The following is a 25,299-nucleotide window of genomic DNA, read 5'->3' on the forward strand; positions in this document are numbered from 1 at the left end:
CACGATTCTGGTTTACGCCCTCAGCGTTTCTGCTGTTTCCATCATAGTCAGTCTGCCCGCAGCCTTCTCGTGAGACCCTCTCTTAAATTCGTTGTATGGTCATAGATTTAGGTTTTGATACTTTAACTTATGAAAATAAAAAATGCGTTTCGTTTTCTTTAGTTTAGCATCAGTTAGACTTTGTTTTATTTCTGTTTAATTTAGATTTTAATGTGTTCACCTTAGGTATAGTTAGATTTAAAATTTTCATTTTTTAAATATTTCAAATAAAAAATAAAAAGGGTCTAGCTTTGTGGCTTAGTTAGGGTTTTTTGAAAACGGGTTAGGCATTGTAATAAATTTAATTAGTTTCCATTTTGTAGTTTTGTTTACATTTGAATATTTAGTCCTTAGATTTGATTTTAGTTAGTTTTAGTTTAAAATTTTTTTTTAGTTTTCTTAGATTTTTTTTTTTATTTATTGAACATAAAAAAAAAAAAAAAAAAAAAAAAAAAAAATTTAGGATTTTAGATTTTAGACTTTAAATTTTTCCTTTTAGTATAGAAATTTTCTTTAAAAAAAAAAAAAAAAAAAATTCTTTTTTGTGGAAAATTACTTTTACCATCTTCAGTTGCTTATCACTGCCTATCTTTCACGCTGAGATCTGAGCACGAAATAAATATCTGGTTTCTCTGTTATTCAAAGCAAACTCGTTTCTTTTAAGTTTCTGGATATTGCTATTTGATGAGCGTTGTGGTTTTACTGAATATTTAAAGCATTGCTCTCTTTATCTGATGATTGCTGGCCGTGGTTCATGTTCTTCGATCATCTAGCTAGTAATCATTTAGATCTTTTAAGGCACTGGTCTGCTCAATTCGTCAAGTCATTTTAGTGCTTTTCGTCTCCTGGCCCAACTGTTGTGGCAGTTGGCCCTTATCTTTCCTCAGGGTCTACCCCCCTTAGCCGTGGGAGACAGGCTTAAACGGAGAGACCGGGGATCAGAGTGACAGCCCCCGGTCTGAGCGTTGTCGTGCCAGTTTGCGCGACAACATTTTTTGGCGCCGTTGCCGGGGACAGAGTTTTTCTGTCCTTGGTCCTTGTTTTTCAAGCTCTGCTGTGCTTAGCTTCTTGTTCAAGTGGCGACTCCACTTCCATTATTATCTGCGAGAGTGTACACTAGAAGACATCCAGGCAGTCTGTGCAACCCCACTCCGGATCCTGAAAAGGTTTACAGGGTGCGATCACACAAACTCGCTTCTCGTGCACTCCTTACAAATCTTGGACAAGAAGCCCTTTCTGACGTTCATCTGCTCTTTAGGGGTCAAGGTAGGCGCAACACCATGAGTCTGTTGGGTCCTTGTGATTTCTCTAACATTCCTGGAGCCCCCAATGATATTCCATCTGTTGGGATAGACAAATTGCCTAGCTTTCATGGAGATAATGCCATTACTGTTAATTCCCATTTGCGAGATTTCAACATATGGATGGCTAAGTACGCTAGATCCCCTGATTTTGATCATGAGGATGTCAGGATGACCCTTTTTATCTTGACTCTAGGAGGTGATGCTCACGACTGGTTTACAGAAAAACCTCCTAATTCTTTTGACTCTTTACAATCAATCATTAATTCATTTAGAGAAAAATATGGAGATAAAAGAGAGGGACGACATCTTGTAAGAGCTCTTACTCTGATGAGAAAGAGAGAAGACGAAACTGTTGAGGAATTTAATAGAAGGTTTAATAGCATTATTAAAGAGCTACCTCAAGATTATAAACCTTCAGATAAAACTCTCCAAGATTTTTATATTGATGCCTTTGGTCCTGAGCCATCTTATGAGTTAAGGCGTGCTAAACTTACTGATTATCGAGCTTGCCAAACCTTAGCTGTAGAACTTGAGAAGGACAAGGCAACTTCTGGGAAGTCTGAAATCCCAGGTTATGACAGGGCTGCTACAAAACTGAAGGAAACTAAGGGAAAAGCAGCCCAAGAGCCTGAAAATGAACTTGTTCTCAAATTGCTTCAGAAAATTGAAACCATGGAAATTAATCATAACAAGGAGATAAACACTTTGCAGAATAGGTTAATTCAAATGGAAAGAGCGCAACCGCAAAATTTTCAGCCTCGAAATAATAATAACAGAAATAGTAACTGGCAAAGAAAGGGTCAAACTAGTGAGCAGAGGCCCCCTAATCCGCTTACCAATCTGGTGGATGATGCTCCTCCCTACTGTCGTGCTTGTGCTGATTTTCACGAAGAATCCTCTTGTCCCATTATCAGAAGACTTCTCGATAATGGAATGCTTGGGACAGGTGAGCAAATAAATGTAGTAGGGAGCAAGTTCCCTTTGCCCATGAATGATTGGATAGAGGTTAAGGAAAGGAGCTATGATGTTGTGAATCCTCAATCTGCTTTTGGTATAAATAACCTTGAAAACGAAGATGACATTTTGGCCAGGTTATATGGTGAGAAACCCTCTCCTGAGAAAATTCTGGAAATTGCTAGAGATAAGGGTTTAACATACCAGAGAAGGGATAAAGATCAGAGCGGAAATCAAATTCCTCCTCGAACTTTGAGCCCCGGTATAAACTCTGGAATAGATGTCGATTTGGGGAATTGGTTTAATAATGCTAAAATCTGGGTTCCCGTGTCTGAGATCGCTAAGATCCCTTCCCAAAGGGAGAAGTTACTAAAAGCAATTCAGGGTCCTCAAGTCAACGCTTCTCAACAGAAGATTCGTGAGGTTGACTATCATGATGCTCCTATCTATCTGCAAAGCGTAGATGCTGATAACAAGGATCATCAACCTTTCTTTATCACCTTGTTAGTCAATGGGTATAAATTGAATAACTGCATGTTGGATTCAGGTGCATCTGCTTGTGTTATGACTAAAAGGGTTATGGAACAGCTTAACTTAAGAGTTTCCAGACCCTACTATAATATATGTGCCATGGATTCTAAGAAAATCGAAGTTCATGGTTTAATCAAGGATTTGCAAGTCCATCTTTCGGTTTACCCAGACATCATGGTTGTTATGGATATTGTTGTTGTTGATGTACCTGATGCTTGGGGTATGCTGTTATCTAGGAAGTGGGCCTCTGATCTAGGGGGAAGCATTCAGATGAATTGGTCATATGCTATGATTCCTTCTCCTAGCGGTGACGGTTTTGTTAGACTAAATAGAGACCCTGAGAGGAAATTTCATGTGGAAAATCCTAAAAAGCCTCATAACGAAATAATTAAAGAAAAATCTGACATCGGGAACTATGCTATCATGTCCAATTTCATAATTCCTCCCGATGATGAGATTAAAGATCTTAAGGATGAAGTCTGGTATATGTATTTCGATGGTGCGTTCTCTAGTCATGGTAAGGGTGCTGGGATTGTGCTTAAGTCTCCCCTTGGTCACGTATTCAAGTTTGCCTATCGTCTAGAATTTGAAGCAACCAACAATGTCGCTGAGTATGAAGCCATATTGTTGGGCCTTGAATTGGCCAAAGCTTTGAAGATTAAATTGCTTAACATAAAGGGGGATTCCGATCTGGTTATCATGCAGCTTAAGAACAAATTCACATGTAGAAATCAGAGATTAAGAAACTATCGAAATGCTGTGTGGGATACTATGGAGCACTTCGATGCCCTTAACCTTGAAGCAATTCCTAGAGAGCTAAATAGTTCGGCAGATGAACTTGCCGTAGCTGCTAGCACTTTCCAGTTGTCTGATGAGTTAATCAACGATAAAATTAAAATGGAGATAATATTCAGACCATCTGTTCCAGACAACTCAGAGCATTGGCAAATTTTTAATGATGAAAAGCAAGTCGTTCGTTTTCTAAATAGTTTAGATGAGTTTGAGGATTTCCGGTTAGTTTCTGGCGAGGATGGGTCTTTAGATCAAGGACATATCATAAATCCCACTCCCAGAAATGTAGTTGCCTTAGAGCAATATTTTGATCGGCATGATGCCACGAAGCTGAGAGAAGAAGACAAGTCGGACCCAGGTGAGTACCTTGAAGTTAACATTGGTACTTTTGAAAATCCGAAAATGGTTAAAATCGGTAAAGGTACTAGTCTGGAGGAAAGGAAAAAGTTGATTGATTTACTTCGTGAATATCGAGATGTTTTGGCCTTTTCCTATGATGAGTTGAAGGGCTATAGGGAAGATATTATGGAGCATACTGTTCCCTTAAAGGACGAAAATGCTAAACCTTTTCGGCAGAAACTTAGGCAGATTAATCCTAAGTTAGCCCCCCTCGTCCAAAAAGAGCTTGCGAAGATGCTTGCAGCAGGAATCATCGCTCAAACTAGGCATTCGACATGGTGTTCGAATTTGGTGATTGTCAGGAAGAAAAATGGTACAATAAGACTTTGTGTCGATTTTAGAAACCTTAATCTAGCGTGCAAGAAGGATAATTACCCTTTGCCAAAAATGGAAACTTTGTTGCAAAGAGTAACTGGGTCTGGAATGATGTCATTGCTAGATGGTTTTTCTGGGTATAATCAAGTTTGGGTTAAAAAGGAAGATCGACACAAGACCACGTTCACAACACCATGGGGCACTTTTGAATACATCAGAATGCCATTTGGGTTAACAAACGCTGGAGCTACTTTCCAGAGGGCCATGGACTATGCCTTCAAAGGATTGATCGGGAAAATTATCGAAATATATCAAGATGATCTTACTGTTTTCTCTAAAGATGGTATCAGTCATATAGATCATCTTAGGCAGGTTTTCGATAGATGTAGAGAATATGGAATTTCTTTGAATCCGGCTAAATCTGTCTTTGGGGTAACTGAAGGGAAACTTCTGGGTCATATCATTTCTAAGGAAGGAGTCAAGGTCGATCCTGAACGTGTTGAAGCAATTCAAAAGATTCCTCTCCCGCATAACCTCAAGTCCCTTCAGTCTTTCCTTGGAAAGATAAATTTTATTAGAAGATTCATCCCAAATTATGCAGAAATAGCTAAGCCCATTCAAAGTCTTCTGAAGAAGGATGTGAAATTTGTCTGGCAAGAAGAGGGCAAAAGGGCTTTCCAAGAAATCAAGTCTGCTATCGCGAAGGCTCCTGTCCTTGTTAGTCCTGATTACTCCAAAGATTTCATGATTTTTTCTTTCGCTTCTGAGGATACCATTGCCGGTGTCTTACTTCAAAAGAATAGAGAGGGTCACGAGCAGCCTATTGCTTTCATGAGTAGAGCACTTCAAAACTCTGAGTTGAAGTACAATACCATGGAGAAGCAGGCCTATGCCCTGGTCAAGTCTCTCAAGCATTTTAAAACTTATGTGGGTTATTCTAAGATCATTGCTTTCGTCCCACATTCTGCTGTTAAGGACATATTAACTCAAACTGATTGCTTAGGGACTCGTGCTAGGTGGGTTACTAAGATACAGGAGTATGGTTTAGAAATTAGACCCACCAAGCTGATCAAAGGCCAAGGATTAGCTCAAATGTTAACTGAAAGTAATGAAAAGACTCTTGGTTTGTTCTGCCTTGACGATCTTTCTTCACCAGAATTAAGAAGGTTAGCTGAGCATGAATGGTATCAGGACATAGTTTACTACTTAACAAATCTTGCTTGTCCTAACCACTTAGTTGCTCATAGAAGAAGGGCTCTTAGACTAAAAGCCACTAAGTACTGCCTTATGAAGGATGGCCTTGGATGGAGAAATCCTGAGGGCATAGTGCTTAGGTGTGTTGACGATATTGAGTCCAAAAGATTAATCTCCGAATTTCATTCAGGATTTTGTGGTGGTCATTATGCCGCTAGAACTACTGCCCACAAAATCCTGAGAGCTGGCTATTATTGGCCTTCGATTTTTTCTGATGTGCACAAGTATGTTAGAACGTGTCAAGCCTGTCAACTGTTCACTGGGAAACAGAAGCTTGCTGCCCTTCCTCTACAACCGGTTATTGTAGAGGCACCTTTTCAGCATTGGGGTCTGGACTTCATAGGGAAGTTCCATGAAAATTCTAGCAATGGCTACTCTTGGATTTTGACTGCTACTGATTATTTCACTAAATGGGTCGAAGCCATTCCTGCTAAGAATGCCACTGAAAAGGTGATTATGGATTTCATTGAGAATAATATCATTACTAGATTTGGTGTCCCCGCTAAGATCACTACTGACAATGCCAAGGCTTTCAGTTCTTCAGAGTTTACATCTTTTTGTTTCAAATATGGCATTGTCTTATCTCATTCGTCGAATTACTATCCTCAGGGTAATGGTTTGGCTGAATCAAGTAATAAAAATCTCATAACCATTATCAAGAAAATAGTAGGAGATAACAAGAAGTCTTGGGACAGCAAAATCAAGTATGCTTTGTGGGCAGACAGAATTACTAAGAAGAAATCTACTGGTAAATCTCCCTTTGAATTGGTTTATGGCTTGGATGTTACCTTACCTGTGCACCTAAAATTGCCAGCCTATCAGCTTCTCCAAAATTTTTCCACTGATAAAGATGTTGTTCAGAATAGGATAGATCAGATTGTGGAGTTAGATGAGACTCGTCGGACAGCTTTTGAAACTGCATGTAAAAATCAATCTAATATTAAGAAAAGCTTTGATAAATGCTCTAGATCTAGATCTTTGCAGGTTGGAGATATGGTTTTACTTTGGGATCGCAAAAATGAAAAACCAGGAAAGCATAAAAAGTTTGACAGCTTGTGGTTGGGACCGTACATCATTAGAGACATAGCTGGACCAAACTCATTCCACTTGAGCAGATTGGATGGTGAACCACTTCATCTACCAGCGAACGGCCAAATGCTCAAGCTGTTCTTCAGAGATGATATCTGATGCCATGGGGCATCTTTTGTATTGTATTTCTATCCCTACTCCTTGTCTTTTCAGCATTTTATTTCTGTTTTTAGGATTAGATTTACTTTTCATGTTATTAGTTAGTCAATAAATGAAGAGCTTTTATTTTTCCTGTACTTAATGCATATGATGATTTGGGAATGGACGCCACTTATTTTTATTTGTGTGTTGTATGGATGCAGATTCTGGATTCTCACATTCCTACCAGTGCAGCAACGTGTCCCCAAGTAGAGCCAGATGTTGACCACTACTGGTCAACTACCCATGCAGTACACCTCCTTCCTGTTGGCAGAGAAGGATAGCTCCTGAGCGACATGTCCGTGCCAGCCTACAGTCATCGACAGCTTGATCATTTTTGTTGTAAACCCAGTCTGCATGTTTGAAATGTAAATAATCTAAGCAGATCAGAGTCATGTATGTAAAGTTGCCTAGGTGGACCTAACTTTCTAATGACGATCTGCGTCCCGGGAGGTTTTTAGTCTCACCGATCCATGGATCGGCAGAGTTTTCCTTCAAACCCAACCCCAAAGCCGGGATGCATTTCGTTATTAGGACTTTAGGAGAATCCTAGCGTGTTACTCTGCTAGATTATAGTTGTGTCGCAGATCTGGGTGGTCTATGAGGGTCTATGTTAAAGTGGATTCATCCCTTTGAGATGTAAATTGTAAAAATTGTAAAAAATCATGATGAAATGTGTCTTGAGGGTTGAAAATGTTGTAAATCCCCTCATGAGTCCTAGGTCCTAGGTGCTAGGTGATGATTCCAACGGCTGGGTTTGATGATCCGTCTTAAAATAAATTTTAAATTTTTTTTTTTTTTTTTTTTTTTTTTTTTTTTTTTTTTATGAATAAAAATAATAAATTCATATATAATAAAAAATTAAATTAAAAAAATTAAAAAATTAAAAAATTTAAAAAATTTTAAAAAATTTTGAAAAATAAAAATAATAAAAAATAAAAAGCATAAAGCAAAAACCCTAAGCAATAAAATAATAATATTTTTGTGGATCACCCAAAACTAGCCGTTGGGATCATTTCCTTTATGTAGGGTCTTAGGAGGTCATTTTCAGGTTTATCTGATCTGTGAGTCTGTACTGAAAGCTCTCTTGTAAACTGATTTCTGATTAATAAAAAGACTTTGGGGTTCAAACTGGCTGGTGTTACTCTCTGGAACTGCTGTGAGGTGTTTGAATTTCTGCATATTTCAGTTTTTCAACAGATAAAATAGCTGATTTTTTTTCAGAGCATTGTGAGTACAGGTATCTTGCTCATGTGCTAGGGTCTGAATGCTGTAGGGTTTCTGGAAATGGCAGGTATCTCCATTTTCCCTTGAAATCTAGCAGCATCTCTTGCCCTTGTTTGCTGATGCTTGCTTGAGGTGTGCAGGAAACTTTTAGGTGAAGGTTATTTGTGGGCGTTTGGGGAAGTTCTGGGCTGAACCAGCCGACTCCCACAGACTGTTCTGTGCAGAGCCCAGCTGATTGTGCCCTGGGTTAATTATTTCAAGTTTATTTCATGTTTTACATTGAGAAATTTTTTTGATTTACAGTGAAGTTCACAGTGAATTTTCTTCTGATATTTCAAGAACATTACTGTCATTATGGTTAAATCTGGCTGCCTAGAGCTGTGAAAATTTTGAATTTGGTCGATTTTTGTGAAAGGTTTACTGTGAAATTTTGCATATGTATCTGCCAGATATTGGGGTTTCCTTGCAGTGGCAGTGTGCAGGTCATTGTTGCTAGAAGCGGCAGGGTTTTATTTCCAGCATCTCGACTTGAAATAGCAGTGCATCTGAGAGCTGTTGACTGTCTCCAAACTGCCGGCTGCAATTTTCCAAAAAAAGGAGCATAACATTTGGCTGGAAAGGAAGGCGGTGGATCCTTGTTAATGTCGAATACCTGCAAGTCAACAACAGAAAACGTTCTGAGTATATTTGTCTTGATCGCCATTGTGTGTACGCATATCAGGTAAGTGCCCAACCATTTCTTTCGCTGCTATCATCCTCTGCCTGTCGTTTTCTTATGACTGTGCATTTCAAATTTGTTTTCCAAGCAAGCATTGGGTTATGTATGTTGTTTAAACCTGCAAGAAAAACTGGCCATAGCTTAGCCGTCATATAAGCTTCCCCTGTTTGCAGTCTTCAGGTATAGCATTTCTGAAATCATTTTTTGTTGCTTGGTCGTCATAGGGTCTCCACAGTAATCCCGTCATCGTTTTCATAGCAAATCAAATCGACCTTGCTTGCAGATCATCATAAGTCTGCCATTCTTTTCTTCTTGAAGCTGGGTGAGCTCGTTCAGCGTGAGTCTCATTCCCCTTTCTCGATTTTTCCTTAACCTGAAACTCGGCATATCGTGAGCTGTAGGGTTTTCCGTCTTTTTGTTTCACGCTGAGCATGAGCCGGTGGTAGCGCGTCATTCCCAGTTTAGCATTGGTTTAGGCTTTCATCGATTTACGCTGCCATCACGTGTTTCATCTTAACCCTGCGAAAAAAAAAAAAATTACAGCTCGGCCCTCTTGCGATTTGCGTTTGGCTTTCACCTTCGATTTGTTTGCTGGGGTCACGATTCTGGTTTACGCCCTCAGCGTTTCTGCTGTTTCCATCATAGTCAGTCTGCCCGCAGCCTTCTCGTGAGACCCTCTCTTAAATTCGTTGTATGGTCATAGATTTAGGTTTTGATACTTTAACTTATGAAAATAAAAAATGCGTTTCGTTTTCTTTAGTTTAGCATCAGTTAGACTTTGTTTTATTTCTGTTTAATTTAGATTTTAATGTGTTCACCTTAGGTATAGTTAGATTTAAAATTTTCATTTTTTAAATATTTCAAATAAAAAATAAAAAGGGTCTAGCTTTGTGGCTTAGTTAGGGTTTTTTGAAAACGGGTTAGGCATTGTAATAAATTTAATTAGTTTCCATTTTGTAGTTTTGTTTACATTTGAATATTTAGTCCTTAGATTTGATTTTAGTTAGTTTTAGTTTAAAATTTTTTTTTAGTTTTCTTAGATTTTTTTATTTATTTATTGAACATAAAAAAAAAAAAAAAAAAAAAAAAAAAAAAAAAAAAAAAAAAAAAAAAATTAGGATTTTAGATTTTAGACTTTAAATTTTTCCTTTTAGTATAGAAATTTTCTTAAAAAAAAAAAAAAAAAAAAAAAAAAAATTTCTTTTTTGTGGAAAATTACTTTTACCATCTTCAGTTGCTTATCACTGCCTATCTTTCACGCTGAGATCTGAGCACGAAATAAATATCTGGTTTCTCTGTTATTCAAAGCAAACTCGTTTCTTTTAAGTTTCTGGATATTGCTATTTGATGAGCGTTGTGGTTTTACTGAATATTTAAAGCATTGCTCTCTTTATCTGATGATTGCTGGCCGTGGTTCATGTTCTTCGATCATCTAGCTAGTAACCATTTAGATCTTTTAAGGCACTGGTCTGCTCAATTCGTCAAGTCATTTTAGTGCTTTTCGTCTCCTGGCCCAACTGTTGTGGCAGTTGGCCCTTATCTTTCCTCAGGGTCTACCCCCCTTAGCCGTGGGAGACAGGCTTAAACGGAGAGACCGGGAATCAGAGTGACAGCCCCCGGTCTGAGCGTTGTCGTGCCAGTTTGCGCGACAACACCATGTCAAAGTGATCTCGACCATCCATGACGAACAAAATCTCTTTTAATCTCATCCGTCGAAATTTTAAATGTTGAGGAAATTTCACATTTTTAAAATTAAATGCATTTTAATATGTTAAAAAATTAAAATTTTGCATTTATTTCTTCAAAACTTTGACTTATTATTATTTTATTTTATTTTATTTTATTATTATTTTTATAACTTTTTGTTTTTTTTTTTTTATTTAAAGGGACCCTCGAAGTTAGCCTTTGGAAAAATTACCTGGGACCTAGGACTTATGAGGGGTTGAATTATTTTTCTAACCCTCAAGACATTTTACATCATGATTTTTACATTTTTACGTCTCAAGGGGAAAAACCCATTTGACATAGACCCTCATAGACTACCTAGTTCTGTGACACAAACATAATCTAGCAGATCAAACAATTTGTAATAAAATAACTTAACCAAATAGTTAGGATTATTCCCAAATTACTTTTACATAGACTCGATCTAGCACACTAGGACTCCGCTAAGATTCTAATGACAAAATCCATTCCAGCTTTGGGGTTACGCTGAAGGAAAACTCTGCCGATCATGGATCGGTGAGACAAAAAACCTTCTGGAACATAGATAATCACTATAAGATTAGGTTTACCTAGGCAATTAGATACATGACACAGATCTGCTAAGATTATTTACAATTTACAGATGCAGACTGGGTTTACAAAATAACATGATCAGGCTGATGATGATAGTCGAATGGCACGGACACATTGATCAAGTGCCATCCTTTTTGCGAAAAAAGGGGGTGTACTACTATGGGTAGTTGATACATAGTGGTCAACATAACCCACAATTTGTTATATTACAAACCTTTAATAGAACAATCTTAGAACTCCCGTATTAGTGATCATGGCCCTTACATACAGCCCTGATACAATGACACAACTAGGGTTTGGTTTGAACAAATATGACCACCAATCTGCCCTGAACAAAGTACACATGACCTACTTGCTGAAGGTGCACACGCTCAGCCCTTTAGGTCTACGTCCCTTGAAGACATCTAGCGGGTGCTTTGCCTCCCCATCTGCTGATCACTGCAACTTCTACATCTTCAGAACACTTGCATCTCCAGCCACCCAATCTGCCACTATCAGCCCTCCTGCTGCTTCAAGAGTGACTGAACTTTGACCCACCGATTTGCCTACTAGCAGCCCTCTTGTTCCACCAATATGTTTGCTCATAGGGTCTTCCAGATCTGCCCTCTTATCAGTGATTTGCCACACCAAATCCCTGAACTAGGGCTCCATCACATCCGCCTACATATCAGTGAGATGCCCACCTGCAGACACCAAACTAGGGCATACCCAGATCTCTATCCTAACAGTCCCTTTGCTGCTCGAAAGATCACTATACATGGGTTCTTTATGCTTCTCACTTGTGAACACCCTAGCTGCTCCAGAATGCTTCTCATAGGGGCCTAGGGCACAACAGATCTGCCCTCACACAGTCCTGATCTAGAGCTTGGCAAATCTGCCTTCTTATCAGTCCTCTAACTCCACTTAGATGACTGAACTAGGGCATCCAACACACTGCTGTTCATCACCTATGAACAGACCTCCAATTATCAATACATCATCTTCAGTATTTCATGATAGCCATACACGTCTGCCCTAGATCATACCTCTGTCCACACTTAAAGACGTACTTCAGCCTTCTTTTAGACTCCTGAAGCTGCTAGCACAATACTGTGATTTTGTAGCCCTCAACTTAGTGACAAAACAGTCCTATTGTCACCTTTCTTAGGGTCACGTCCCTCCACAACCTGCTCAGAAATCAAGGCGAATTTCACTGTCATTGGACAGACTTTAGGGCACAATCTTAGTGACTGTCCATGTACTGAACCAGCCCTAAACTAGGGCAAAACCTCTGCCCAAAACCCTTCGATAGACCTCCATCTTCTAGCAGCGATCAACGTAAAGAAACAATCAACTTACCAAACAGAGAACTCAGCATAGCTCCTTTGGTGGCTCGGTTCTTGGTTATTTTCACCTGAGATTTGTGGTCTCCATACACGAACCTCTGCTGCTCGGACTTCTGAAAATCTCAGACCTTATTTTTGTGATTACACCCTCCTTAGGCCACTGAAATCTCCTCACTCCACTAGGACAAAACTCGGCCTGTACTCAGCCTTCTTTTCCACTCATCACAAAGGATTCGGCCTTCCTTTCCAGCCTGTAAACAACTCGGCCTTCTCACTGTGTAATCATAGAAAGCGTACAGGACCTAGCCCAGAAACCCTCCTCAAAAAACTCAGCAGCTGCTCTCCTACTTGACCTAGGACATAAGATAAGAAGGTGACCAACCCATTCTCTTTTCCAACTCATCAAGATTCCTTAGTTCTGCGGCTGCCTCATATTGCTCCTTAGCCCATGATCGAATGCTCGTGGGTGGTGATCAAATGAGCCTTTGGGGTGTCTCTTTAAGCCTAGTCGACTTGACTTTTTAACAGTAACCCCAACTAACATTAGATAAGAGTATTTGATTTCTATTAATTTATGTAGCTTGGACAAGTGTTCTAGCCTCAAATGGTGTCTATGAGGCTAGGGAACACATTTTCTCCAATACCTAGAATTAGTTTTGTGAGAAAAGGCCCTGACTAGATTTAATTAAGCAGTTAATTAAATTTTCCTAAGTTTAAGTTAGGGAAGTGTGCTTAATTAATCAATGTTAATTGGGGAAAATCAATTTTGCTCTAGAGACTTTCGAATAAGTCACCTGATAGAGTCAAGATGATCTTAGCCATCAACTATGATTAGATCATGGCCATTGATTGTTCAACGAGAGATTATAGTAACAAATTGATGGGGTTGGAGAGACACACTTGAGTAGTTTGACTTACCCAATTGAAGAGATAGCAAGGGTGCAGTTGAAGCAGAGGGAGACACCAGCAACAAGGGTTTCAACAGAGATTTGGGAGAAGATTTCCGGAGAGGATTTCCACAGACTTTCCAATGTCTCATTGACAGGAAAGGAGGCCAATTTATCTGTAGAAGGAGTCCGAAATAGCAGTGTGAGTTAATTAGTTTACCCAGTGCGCATAAATTGAGTAGTATTTCATTTCCAGTTGCCAAAAGAATTGATGGAGGAGGTGCGAGTAGCTTCAGGAGGAAGAGGGAGGCAGTTTTACTAGACCTCAAGTGAGTAGAGTGACAAGGAGAGGAAAAGAAATTTAAGTCATAGACCAATGTCTCCCTTACTTCTACTCTCCTATAGATAAGAGGAGATCTAAGAAAAGGAGATTAAGAATAGAAGAGAGCCAAATCTAGACCATGATTGAGAATACAATTGGGTGCCCTCCTTGATGGTGAAAATAACACTTGCTCTCAAAAACTAGACCTCAAGTGAGTAGAGTGACAACAAGGAGAGGAAAATAAATTAAGTGATAGATCAATGTCTCCTTTGCTTCTACTCTCATATAGACAAGAGGAGATCTAAGAAAAGGAGATTGAGAGTGGAAGAGAGCCAAATCCCATAACTGAGAATACAATTGGGTGCCCTCCTTGATGGTGAAAATAACACTCATGCTTGGTATCAAAAACTAGACCTCAAGTGAGTAGAGTGACAACAAAGAGAGTAAAATAAATTAAGTGATATTTAAGAAGGGAAATTATAGGGGGGGGATGTGAATCAATATTTATTTCTTTATTTTTTCTCTACTTATCTTCTTCCTATGCAGTTAATGATTTATGTCTGTGCTCAATAGTTATTGTAGTTCTTTTGCAGATTTCAAGGAGAACGGTTTGCTGATATGTTTATCAAGACTACATTGCATTCATACAACATGCAAGAATCAAACACATGAAGACACTAGATACAAGTGGAAGGGAGAAAACCATGAACTTTAGTCTGAAAGTGATGTGAAGGCAAGCTGCTATTCCTTTTTACATCAGAGTTTTTGTAGACTCCTACCTACAAGAGGCTCCTACCTCAACAAAAGCTTCAGCTCCCACTAGTTTTCTACAGCTTACAACCCACAGGAGGCTCCTACCTCAACATGCTACAACATGTTCTTTTTCAAGCTGCAACATACAAAAGAATAGAAATTTCTCAAGTCATAAGTGCTGGTTACCTCATATCCAATTCTGCTGTCAAGTTTTCTACTGAACTGCTCCTTCTCTTTACACTTCTTCTCTTCTGCTACTGCTCATCCTTTTATGATGCAGACCACTTCCATACATAGAAAAAAGGAACACTGTTCCATTCCACATTGTCTATTTTATAAGCAAGCCCTCTTGGCTGTTTGTATTCTTTGGAGGAATATGAAATGAAACATAGTCTCTTGGACTTCCAAAACTGCTCACAAGCTTGTCCTTTCATTTTCAGTTCAAAAACTTGTTTGTAAAAAGAAATAGAGTTGAATTAACACCTCATTCAGAAATAATTACAAGAGATAAATCGGATTTGGATTATATACATTTTTTGTTCAAACAATTATATGTATTCCAGCTTTTGTCTCAATGTTTAGCTTTCACAATGATTAGCATAGCCTTTGCACTTCACATCACTTTTAGCCTTTTACATTCAACATAAATTATCATCAGTGAATTTAGTAACATCAATAACATTTATTGACATTAATCAAACAACATAACTTGACATCAATGCCAACATTGCCAACATTAAGTCATAGATCAGTCTCCCTTGCTTCTACTCTCCTATAGACAAGAGGAGATTCAAGAAAAGGAGATTAAGAATATAAGATGTCGAAATTCTATGACAAGTACAACAAAATACAATTTTATGCTAGATAATTACTTCCTAATGATTTTTCACACAATCTTTTATGTCACTGCTATCATTGAATAATTATACTCAAAAACCTCTTAACAATAAATGCAGCAGAAACAATAAAGATCACAAAAAGACAACCATGCATGAAAGAGACAATATTTTAACTTGGGAAACCCAACCTTGAGAGAAAATACAACAACTTTTCTTAGGAGAAATTATTCTTCAGCAAGGTTTACAAATAAGATATTTTGTTTAGAAGTCTGTGTCAATATACAATTCAAAATACCAGTCAAACTTGGTCAAACTCCACAACTGGTCAAAACTAGTCAAAATTCAACTCTAGTCAAATTTCGGCCTGTGGTCAACAACTTGTGGTAAATTGCGGTTAGATTCTGTAATGTCCCCACTTTTGGATTTTTCTTGTGGTGAGATTAGGAGGGATTTCTAGAGCCTATGTAAGCTAGGTCATAGGAGCAAGACGTTAAATTTCTTGAAACTTTGCAACTACTTGGATGAATTACTGAAAATAAGGGAGTTGAAAATTGAAACCAAATTTACTTTCACCAAGATATAAAGTTTCATAATAATTTATAAGCAGCGAAAAAGCACCAGAGATTAAAAAACACATGCACACAAATTGACATGCTTGTTTACATAGGAAACCCAAAAGGGAAAACCTGCTTTCTTTGTTGTGGTATTTTATTGATTATTCTTGAGTAGTTGGATCTATTACAATTCATGTTGCTTATTGCAGCCAACAATTTGTCTCTGAGAACATAATTTTTCTCCTGTTGAATAGCCTTGACTTGCCCTCAGAATCCTTAATCCTTGTGCCACAATCCTTGCACACTGGGGCCCCTATTTCCTTGCACACTTCTCCTATTTCCTAGCGCACAATTGGGCTCCTATTTTCTAGCACAAATATCTTAATTCCTTGTGCACTTGTGGCCTCTTATTTTCTAGCGCACAATGTCCTTTATTTTGTGCACTTCACATACAAAGAATGATCTCACAAGAATGATCGATCTTGTGCCTTTGTTCTCCTCTTTATAGATGGAATTCGAGGATGCAAGAGGCCTAGTCCAATTAAGAAGTTTGAGTTGTGATTGCGAGTTAACTGAGAGTTCCAATCATTCTCTCTCCAATCAGCATTGAAGACTAAACTCGTTCTAACTAAACTTGTAACTGCCACCTCGTCCTGTAGTCAAACTGAGGAGGACTCCAACTAATTGAAGTTCCAACACTATGCATGCAATCTTGATGACCATTCTAGTAAACTGGAAATCAAGTCACCATAACTCAAGTCTATCCCATGAACTCACACTCATGCCAGAGAAAGACAAATTTGTGGTCTTCACTAGGCAAGGCACAAGCTAGAAGATCTTCTATTACTACATTCTCAACAAAACCCTCTTAGCAAGGAGGCGATTCTGTACAATTGCCAACTTATCTCTGAAATAATTGAAAGTTGAAACTACATCTTGCTAATGCCTTGGTCAAGATATATGTTGCCCACTCCTCTGTTGGAATGTACAGTAGCTTCTCTATCCTTTTCTGAACACAATCCCTGAGATGATGATACGTGATCTTGATATGCTTGGGGAAATTATGAAACACTGGATTCTCGGAGAGCTTAATGCAACTCTGATTGTCATATTGTATCACAATGGATTCCATCCATTGACTGAAAAGTCCTACAAGCAACTTCCTCATCTAGATAGCTTCACATGCTGCCAAACTGGCAACCGTGTACTTGGCCTCTGCTGAACTGAGTGCAACTGAACCAGGAAACAACTGCTAACCCAATGTTGATGACACAACTTGAAGTACTCTTTCGATTTGTGGAGCTCCCTGCCCAATTTGCATTTGTGAAACCCTCAAACCTCACTCCATCAACTTGTCCGTACCATAATCCATAATCCATAATCTATCGTGCCTTTGAGATATCTCAAAACATGCTTTTCAACAACCTAGTGAACTCTGGTAGGATCCATCATAAACAGGCTCAGCTTGTTCACTGCAAAACATATATTAGACCGTGTGTTGACTAAGTGCATCAACAACCCAATAAGTTGCCTATACAATGTAACATCAACTCGCTATGCTTTACTAGCATCCACATTCCTCCAGTTTCTGACTAGAGGCATGGTCATGGGCTTGCAATCCTGCATGTGAAACCTTCAGGGGATCTCTGTAGTGTACTTCCCTCGCCCCATTAAAATCTCAGCGTCACCCTGCCGAACTTCCAATCCAAGGAAATTGTGCATAAGCCCAATGTCTTTCATTTCAAACTCCCTTTCAAGGTTTTCTTTGCAATCCTGAATCAAGCTGTCTGCTCTAGTCAATAAAATATCGTCAACATAGAGCACTAGAATGAGTGGAAGCCCTCCAACTGTGATGTAGTACAAGTTGGCATCCGCCTAATTCTTAGTGAAGCCTAATCCTCAAAGGGAGCTATTAATGTGAGTGTACCGTGGTCTCAGTCCCTGCTTGAGCCCACAAAGAGCTCTCTTCAACAAACATACATGAGTGTCTTTGCTGAAAGTCTCAAACCCCTCTTGTTGCTCCATTTATATTGCCTCCTCAACCCCTCTGTTGAGGAATGTTGTCTTCATGTCCATCTAATGGATCTTCCACTCGATATGTGCTACAAGTGCCAAAATCATCCTGATGGATGAATAACGAGCCATTGGGGCAAGTGTCTCATCACAGTCAATGCCCTCAACTTACAAGAAGCCCTTGGCCACAAACTTGACCTTGTACTTCTCCACACTCCCATCTGCTCTATGCTTCATCTTATACACCTAGCATGATCCTACTACTGATTTTCCCTCTGGCCATGGCACAATCTCCCAAACATCGTTCTTCATGATGGAGGAATATCCTTCCACCATGGCATCCCACCAAACTTGCTGAGAGGTTGCCTCCTCATAACAAGAAGGGTCTATGTCTAATAACTCAGTCATCAACGCCATAAATCTGGTGTACCTTTGTGGTTGCTTGCTTTGCTTGAACAACTCGCTCCTGGGCCTCTTGAATCAACTTCTCAGCCCTCTTGGCTCTCTTCCTCCCTGTGCTAGGGGTCACTAACTGAGTTGCTACCTCCACTCGTCCTGGTCTCTCCTCCTCATCCCGCAATGACTCCCGATGATCCTGTTGTGCAACCCACTTGCCACCTGGCTAAGACTCAATCCATGATACTGGTTGAGGCACTTGCTTGGGAGAGAGTAGCTCCTCAGGTACTCCAACATGCTCTCGCTTTAAGGATGCCCTCAGAGCTCTGTCCTCTTCAAACCTCACGTCCCGCCTGATAATTGTCTTCTTAAGTGATGGTATTTACACCCTCCACGCTTGAGATGTCTCACTTTAACCCACGAAAATTCCCTTTTCAGCTGTGGGCTCTAGCTTCTTCTTGCTCTCTTTGGACACATGGCAATAAACTTTTGTGACTTGTCCCAAAGATGTGGAAATGAGAGACACTAGGCTTCTTGCCTGTGAAAGACACCTTTGGTGTAATTTGTCCAAGCACCCTATGTGGATTCTTGTCCTACAGAAATACAGTAGTGTTGCAAGCCTCTGCCCATAAGAACATGGGTAGTTCCTGGTCATGGAACATGGCCTTGGTCGCTCCAACTATGTTGTGATTCTTCCTCTCAGCCACTCCATTCTGCTGAGGGTAATGGCGTGCTATAAGCTCTCTCCTAATGCTCGCCTTGGCACTCATGTCTTTGAAAAGCATTAGATACACATTCTCCACCATTGTCACTCCTCAATGCTTTGATCTTCTTCCTAGTCTAGTTTTCTACCAAGGCCTTAAACTCCATGAACTTGAAGAAGACCTCCTCCTTCTTCTTCATAAAGAAGATCCATGTTTTTTGAGAACAATCATCTATAAAAGTGACATAGAACCTGCGTGTCATGAGAGATGGAGAAGAGAATGTTGAAGAATCTAGGGCAAAGTGATGTAGAGTGATTCTTTGGGACTAGATAACAATTTGTGAAGTCTTTTTACAATTTGTCTTTGTTAGCTTAATCTTCTTCTTCTCTTATTAATGCATGTGTGTGTACTTCATCAAACTGCTATCAAAAACATAAAACAAGAACACAAGATATTGGCTCTCTGCTAGGGCCAAAACCTCTCTTCTCTTGAGAGGAAAACCCTTCGGTAATTTTTCTCTTATTGAAGCTTCTTTCTTGATCAATGCTAAACCCTAGACCCTTGACTAGAAGATCCTGCAAGCACAAGTCAAGTTCTTCCTTGTCTTTGCACTATGTTTCCCCGACACTTTGTCCACCTCCTTTCGGCACTTCGTTCCCCGACACCTCGTCCGTATTCCGTCACTTCGTCCTTCTTTCATCACTTTGTTCTTCCTTCCACAGTTAGTAGACCTTCTAGAAGAGATACTTATATTTTGTACTTAGTGATATCCTTCACCTAAGGATACTCCTCCCTTCTCTTGATCAACCGAGTCCCTTCTTGATGTATAGTGGTATGCTTAGTGTGACAACACTGCAACCCTAATTCTTGCATGTGTGAGAGGTCTTGTTGATGTTATATGGCTCCTCTTTCCTTCACTTGAGGTCCTTCCTTCTTCGCTTGGATAGGAGGCCTAGTAGGCCTAGTTTGTAGCCCAAACGATGAGGTATGATGGGAGGTGACTTGCTATTGTCCTAACCGCAGATAGCCCTTCCTTCTCTTCACACGTGTGGCTGGTATTGGCCCTAAAACAATCCCAAAACCTTCGCTTTTCCTTCTTACTTCTTCGCTATAATAGAGGCTCCTTCTTCGTCCCTTTCTTGGCTTCTTTTCTGGTCCTCTACCTTCGATGATTTCAGAGTGAGTTGCTTGTCGTTTGAGGGAGTAGGCAACGTCTATATATAAAGGATTGTCCCTCCTTTAGGCCGACTTGCTGCCTTGAGGCCGACTTGACTTCCTTTGCTTCGATGGGTGCTTTTAATGGTGCCATTGCTTCTTTTGATGGTGTCTTTGCTAGGAGGAGACTTGACTTTGCTTGGAGGTGTCTTCTTTGACTTTCATACATAAATATACAATGTGTAACATGCCTTTAAGGTCTTCAACATAATTCTTTTGACTCTTTGACTCACCTATAACACTTTAACATGTGCTAGACCTACTTCAATGAGCAAGAAACTCATTGACATATATTATAAAAATAATATTTCTTTTCTTGAATAAATACAAATATCGAAATTACATTTATGAGGACCGAACCTAGTTACATTTCCTTCAACAGAGAAGGGCCCACATATGTTTGAATGTACCAACTCCAAAAGCCCTTTGGATTTGCTATCTCGGCCCTAAAAAAATGACTATGCATACTTGTGAAGTGTGTAGCCCTTGCACACATCATGCTAGTCAAATATGCCCCGTGGTAGTCCTGTGGCTTTTTATTGAAGGATCTTCAGCGCCCCATGATGCAAATTCCCCATGTGTCTGTGCCAAAATTCCCCCCACGTCTCTACTCTGCACACTTCCTGCCTTGCTGCTCAAGGTTGCACATGTCTCAACTTGCAACCTATAGAGATTCTTCATCCTCACACCAATCTACTTCATTGATCCAGAAGCTAAGTGCTTGGGGTAAGCCTTACCTCTGTTGAAGATGACATCATAACCCTTGTCCTCTAGGGTAGCCACTAAAACAAGGTTATTCTTAAGTCGTGGAACATCGAGGACATCCCTGAGATGGAGAGAGCTCCCAGACTCCCTCTCAAAGTTGACAGTACCAACTTCTGTAGTCAAGTACTTGCCATCATCTCCTAGCTCAATGTGAAACTGCATGTCGTTCTCCTTCAGCTGGCTGAAATACTTCTTGTTCTCGGTCATGTGGAATGATGCTCGAGAATCAATGTACCATACATTGCTGTCTACTGAGCTTGCCATGTAAGCTATCAATGAGAAGTCTTTCTCGAACTGAGAAGAAAACTCATCTACCTTAGCTGATGCAACCACATGATCCTTACTAGCTAGACCCCTTCTTTGTGTTAGGACATAGTGGCATAGTGCCCGAACTGCTCTCAATGAGAAGTCTTTCTCAAATTGAGAGGAAAACTCATCTACCTCAATTGATACAACCACATGATCCTTATTGGACGCCTTCTTCCTATTAGGACACATAGTGGCATAGTGCTTGAATTGATTGCAATGGAAGCACTTGATCTTGCTTAGATCTTTCTTCTTCTTCTCACCCTTCTGACTAGACTTGGCCTTTCCTTGGCCCTTATTTCCCTTGGCTTTGCTACCTTTGCGTGCGAGGGCAAAGTTCTCCTTGTTCTCTATCTTTGTTGATCTTCCAACTCTCATTCCTCTCTGGATTTCTTCTTGAACGCAACTACTCCATAGCCTTTCTCAACTGGGAAGATTCTCTTTGCCAGTGACTGCATCCTAGAAATTTTCCCAAGATGTATGAAGTCTTGATAGTGCAAGACTCACAAGGTCACTGTCTGCTATAGTATTGCCCACTCTAGCTAGCTTATCTTGAACCTGGGTGAACTTGATGTGCTCTCCTTTGCTCATCTGGATATTTCTTAGTTTGTCCTTCAAAGCAAGCTTCTTGACATCACTGGAACACTAATACAAATCTAAGATGGCTTTCCACATATCGTAAGCTATCTTCTTACCATGGAGATGAGGGATATTATGGTCTTTGACCCCCTCAAGAATGTTCCTCTTGGCCTTGGTGTCATTCTTGTTATGTTGGATCAATTGTTGGGCATCTTGAGGTGGATTTATTTGATTCTTCACAAATTCTAACACCCCATTATCTTCCAACACCACAAATATCTGTTCCCTCCATGAGTAGAAATTCGAAGTTCCCTCTAAACAGTGATCTGCCCTTAGTCCTTGGAATGCCGTCCCGCTATCCAAAAATTGCTCTTCAAAACTCTAGCGCAAGATTTCAAACTGAATTGTGCACACTTCACTGACTGAACAATTTGGTGTTGGTCTTTTTGTTGAACTTTGCTCCGATACCAAGTTAAATTTCTTGAAACTCTGCAACTACTTCGATGAATAACTGAAAGCAAGGGAACTGAAAATTGAAACCAAATTTACTTTCACCAAGATATAGAGTTTCACAATAATTTATACGCAGTGGAAAAACTCTAGAGATAAGAAAACACATGCACACAAATTGACACGCTTGTTTATCGAGGAAACCCAAAAGGAAAACCCACTTTCTTTGTTGTTCTATTTTATTGATTATTCTTGAGCAATTAGATCTATTACAATTCACGTTGCTTATTGGAGCCAAAAATCTGTCTCTAAAAACACAATTGTTCTCCTGTTGAATAGCCTTGACTTGCCTTGAGAATCCCTGATCCCTGCTCCACAATCCTTGCACACTGGAGCCCCTATTTCCTTGCACACTTCTCCTATTTCGTAGTTGTTAAGTTATGGTATGTTCTATGCTTATAACAGTTTACTTCTTTTTCTTATTATATTCCACCGATTAGCAATCACATGTACATAAAGTAAAGTGCAGATTGAACATTAAACGATCGACAGAAAACAAGCCAAGACAAGAGACACAAGATGTGGCGGCTAGCCAGGGACAAACCACACAATGTGTGGGGAAACCCTTTGATCAAATCTTCTTTTATCTTCAATAATTCAGCAGAGAGAAATAGTACAATAAATCTTATTCATATCAGCAATAGCAAACCCTAGATCAGTAGCATCAGCATTAGCGGCTTCATTATCAAACTAGGGCAGACCATATCTCACGAACCGACAGTCGGATTGACTTCATTCCACCGCCAAAAGTTTCGGCTTCCAGAGGAGGTTCAGATGAACCTACAACGCAGTTCAGATGAGGAGATCTTCTAGGCCACGCAAGTCAATCTTTACTTCTGCAGTTGCAGCTTCAGTTTCAGCAGTTTCCGGCTTCAAACTAGGGCAGTCGATATCTTGCAAACCGTTCGTCGGATTGACTTCATTCCACCGCGGCTTTGAAAAGTTTAGATGAACCTACAACGCAGTTCCAAAGAGGAGATCTTCTAGGCCACGCAAGTCAATCATTACTTCTGCAGTTGCAGCTTCAAATTCAACAGCTTCACATGTGTGAGAGAGAGAGACCCATTTCAGCGCAGTAGAGAAGAGACTCATATCTACGCAGTAGAGAGAGAGAGATGTGATGAGATGAGTGAGTCCAAATGAGGAAAAGTCCTCTTATATTTATACACAACGTTGGTGGGTGAATAGATGCGACTGTTGGGCTTTTGAGCCTACATGAGTTGTAGGTCGGCTTGATAATAATTCCATTATCAAAATAAATTCATATCTCCATGAATACTTATCGGAATTGGATGATCTTTATATCAATCCTACACCTCTCGACGAGAGGAATCTAATAAAAATATTATTAGCCATGAATAAGATGACCCACATGAAGTTTTTCCCTGGTTGCCAATTTTAACAGTAGTGCACAATTAGGTTTGTTAAATTGGCAACTAGGGCCAAACTCCATGTGGGTCAGCTTATTTATGGCAGCTGATATTTTTATTGGATCCCTCTCGTCGAGAGGTGTAGGATTGATCTAAAGATCATCCGATTCTGAAAAGTATTTATGAAGATATGCATTTATCTTAATTATGGATTTATTATCTAGCTGACCAACAACTTATGTACTGCAAGAATCCCAAACGTCATGTCTATTCATCATCCATGTTTTTAGTATAAATAGAAGGAGACTTTAAGTCATTCTATACACTTACTCTCTTGAGATCTCTCTTCATCCTGTTTTGGGTTTGATGAAGAAAAGATCCAAAAGATGATGCCCTAATTAATCACAGCCCTAAACTACAACCACGTGATGGAGTTATTTGGCAATGTGAGATATATATATATATATATATATATATATATATATATATATACGCTGTTCAGAAATACGCAATATAGGAATGAAAATATTCATTATGTAAACGCAGTCATATAAGAACGTAGTCATATATTATGGAATGGCAACAACTGTATGGAACGCAACATGATACATATCATATTCATTATGGGATGCAGTCATATTAATGATGTATGGGACGCAGATGTATCTACATACGCTGTAGTACGCGGTCATATATATACACTGTATGTAGACAGTCATATATATTATGGAACACAGTCATCAGGGATTATATACAGTGTTCATGAAGTGATATTGCCTAGGTATATAAACTTCGGTGGCATAGAGATAAGAACGTTGTAATTATGTGTGATCTGGGCACATATATATAATGCAGTCATGGGCAGCAGCATGATGTATGAGATATTGTGGATGGGCAGCACAATGATACATGGAGCATGGGCAACAACATGATGGGCAACACAATGATACATGATGTATGGGCAGCGTGATGTATAAGATCATGAGCAACATGATGATGCATGATGCAGCATGATGGTGCTTCATGATAAGGTGCAGCAAATGGACGAGATGCAGCACGATGATAGTTGAAGGAGTCACCTTGGAGAATCAGTTGAAGCAGAATGCCTTCAACTGATCTCATCGTTATATGAAATGATCTATGCTAGATCTAGAGAAGTCAAAGTGTTGACTTCTGTTGTAAATGTACTCTCTCTCTCTTTCTCTGCTGAACTTTGAAGAACATAAAAAAGGAATTGATCAAGGGTTTCCCCACACATTGTGCCTCATCCTCCTCTTTATAGATAGAATTCGAGCATGTAAGAGGCCTAGTCCAATTTAGAAGTTTGAGTTGTGATTGCGAGTTAACTGAGATTTTTCATCTCCATCTTGTTCAATGTGTCTAGGAGGTCCTCTTCAAAAACTTTTGCCCTACACATATATCTTGAATAACATTGCTACCACCTGTCTACCAAACACTTGTAAAAACTTAGTAGTCCTGGTTAGTACTTGTATATGCCCAGTATGCCAATAAGATGACAAGCCATGTTCAATAAATTCTCCATTCTTATGTACAATCTTCCATTTCTCGGAAAGTCAAGATATTCAAATTGTATGGAATATTAGCCCTACTTTGGGGTTTGAAATCCAAGAGAGAAATTAATCTAAACTAGCAGGTGAACAAATTATTTTCCTCTTTTTTTTGTTCTTTCTACATAGTCAATT

General features: G+C 39.4%; 2 protein-coding genes across 4 annotated transcripts in view; both read left to right on the forward strand.

Moving 5' to 3' along the window:
* LOC149224614 (hyperosmolality-gated Ca2+ permeable channel 2.3-like) overlaps window positions 1–25,299 on the forward strand; it is a 373,352-nt gene that overhangs the window by 243,630 nt on the left and 104,423 nt on the right. The gene's annotated exons all lie outside the window — the stretch shown is intronic.
* Window positions 657–7,096, forward strand: LOC149224615 (uncharacterized). The gene is made up of 2 exons (XM_089386184.1): window positions 657–6,799; window positions 6,980–7,096. The coding sequence occupies exon 1, from the start codon at window positions 1,320–1,322 to the stop codon at window positions 6,774–6,776; it is 5,457 nt and encodes a 1,818-aa protein (XP_089242310.1). The 5' UTR covers window positions 657–1,319; the 3' UTR covers window positions 6,777–6,799; window positions 6,980–7,096.

This window comes from Pinus tabuliformis, chromosome Q, assembly GCF_031772625.1.
Source record: "Pinus tabuliformis cultivar Carrire ecotype Pingquan chromosome Q, CPIR1, whole genome shotgun sequence".
NCBI classification, from domain to species: domain Eukaryota; kingdom Viridiplantae; phylum Streptophyta; class Pinopsida; order Pinales; family Pinaceae; genus Pinus; species Pinus tabuliformis.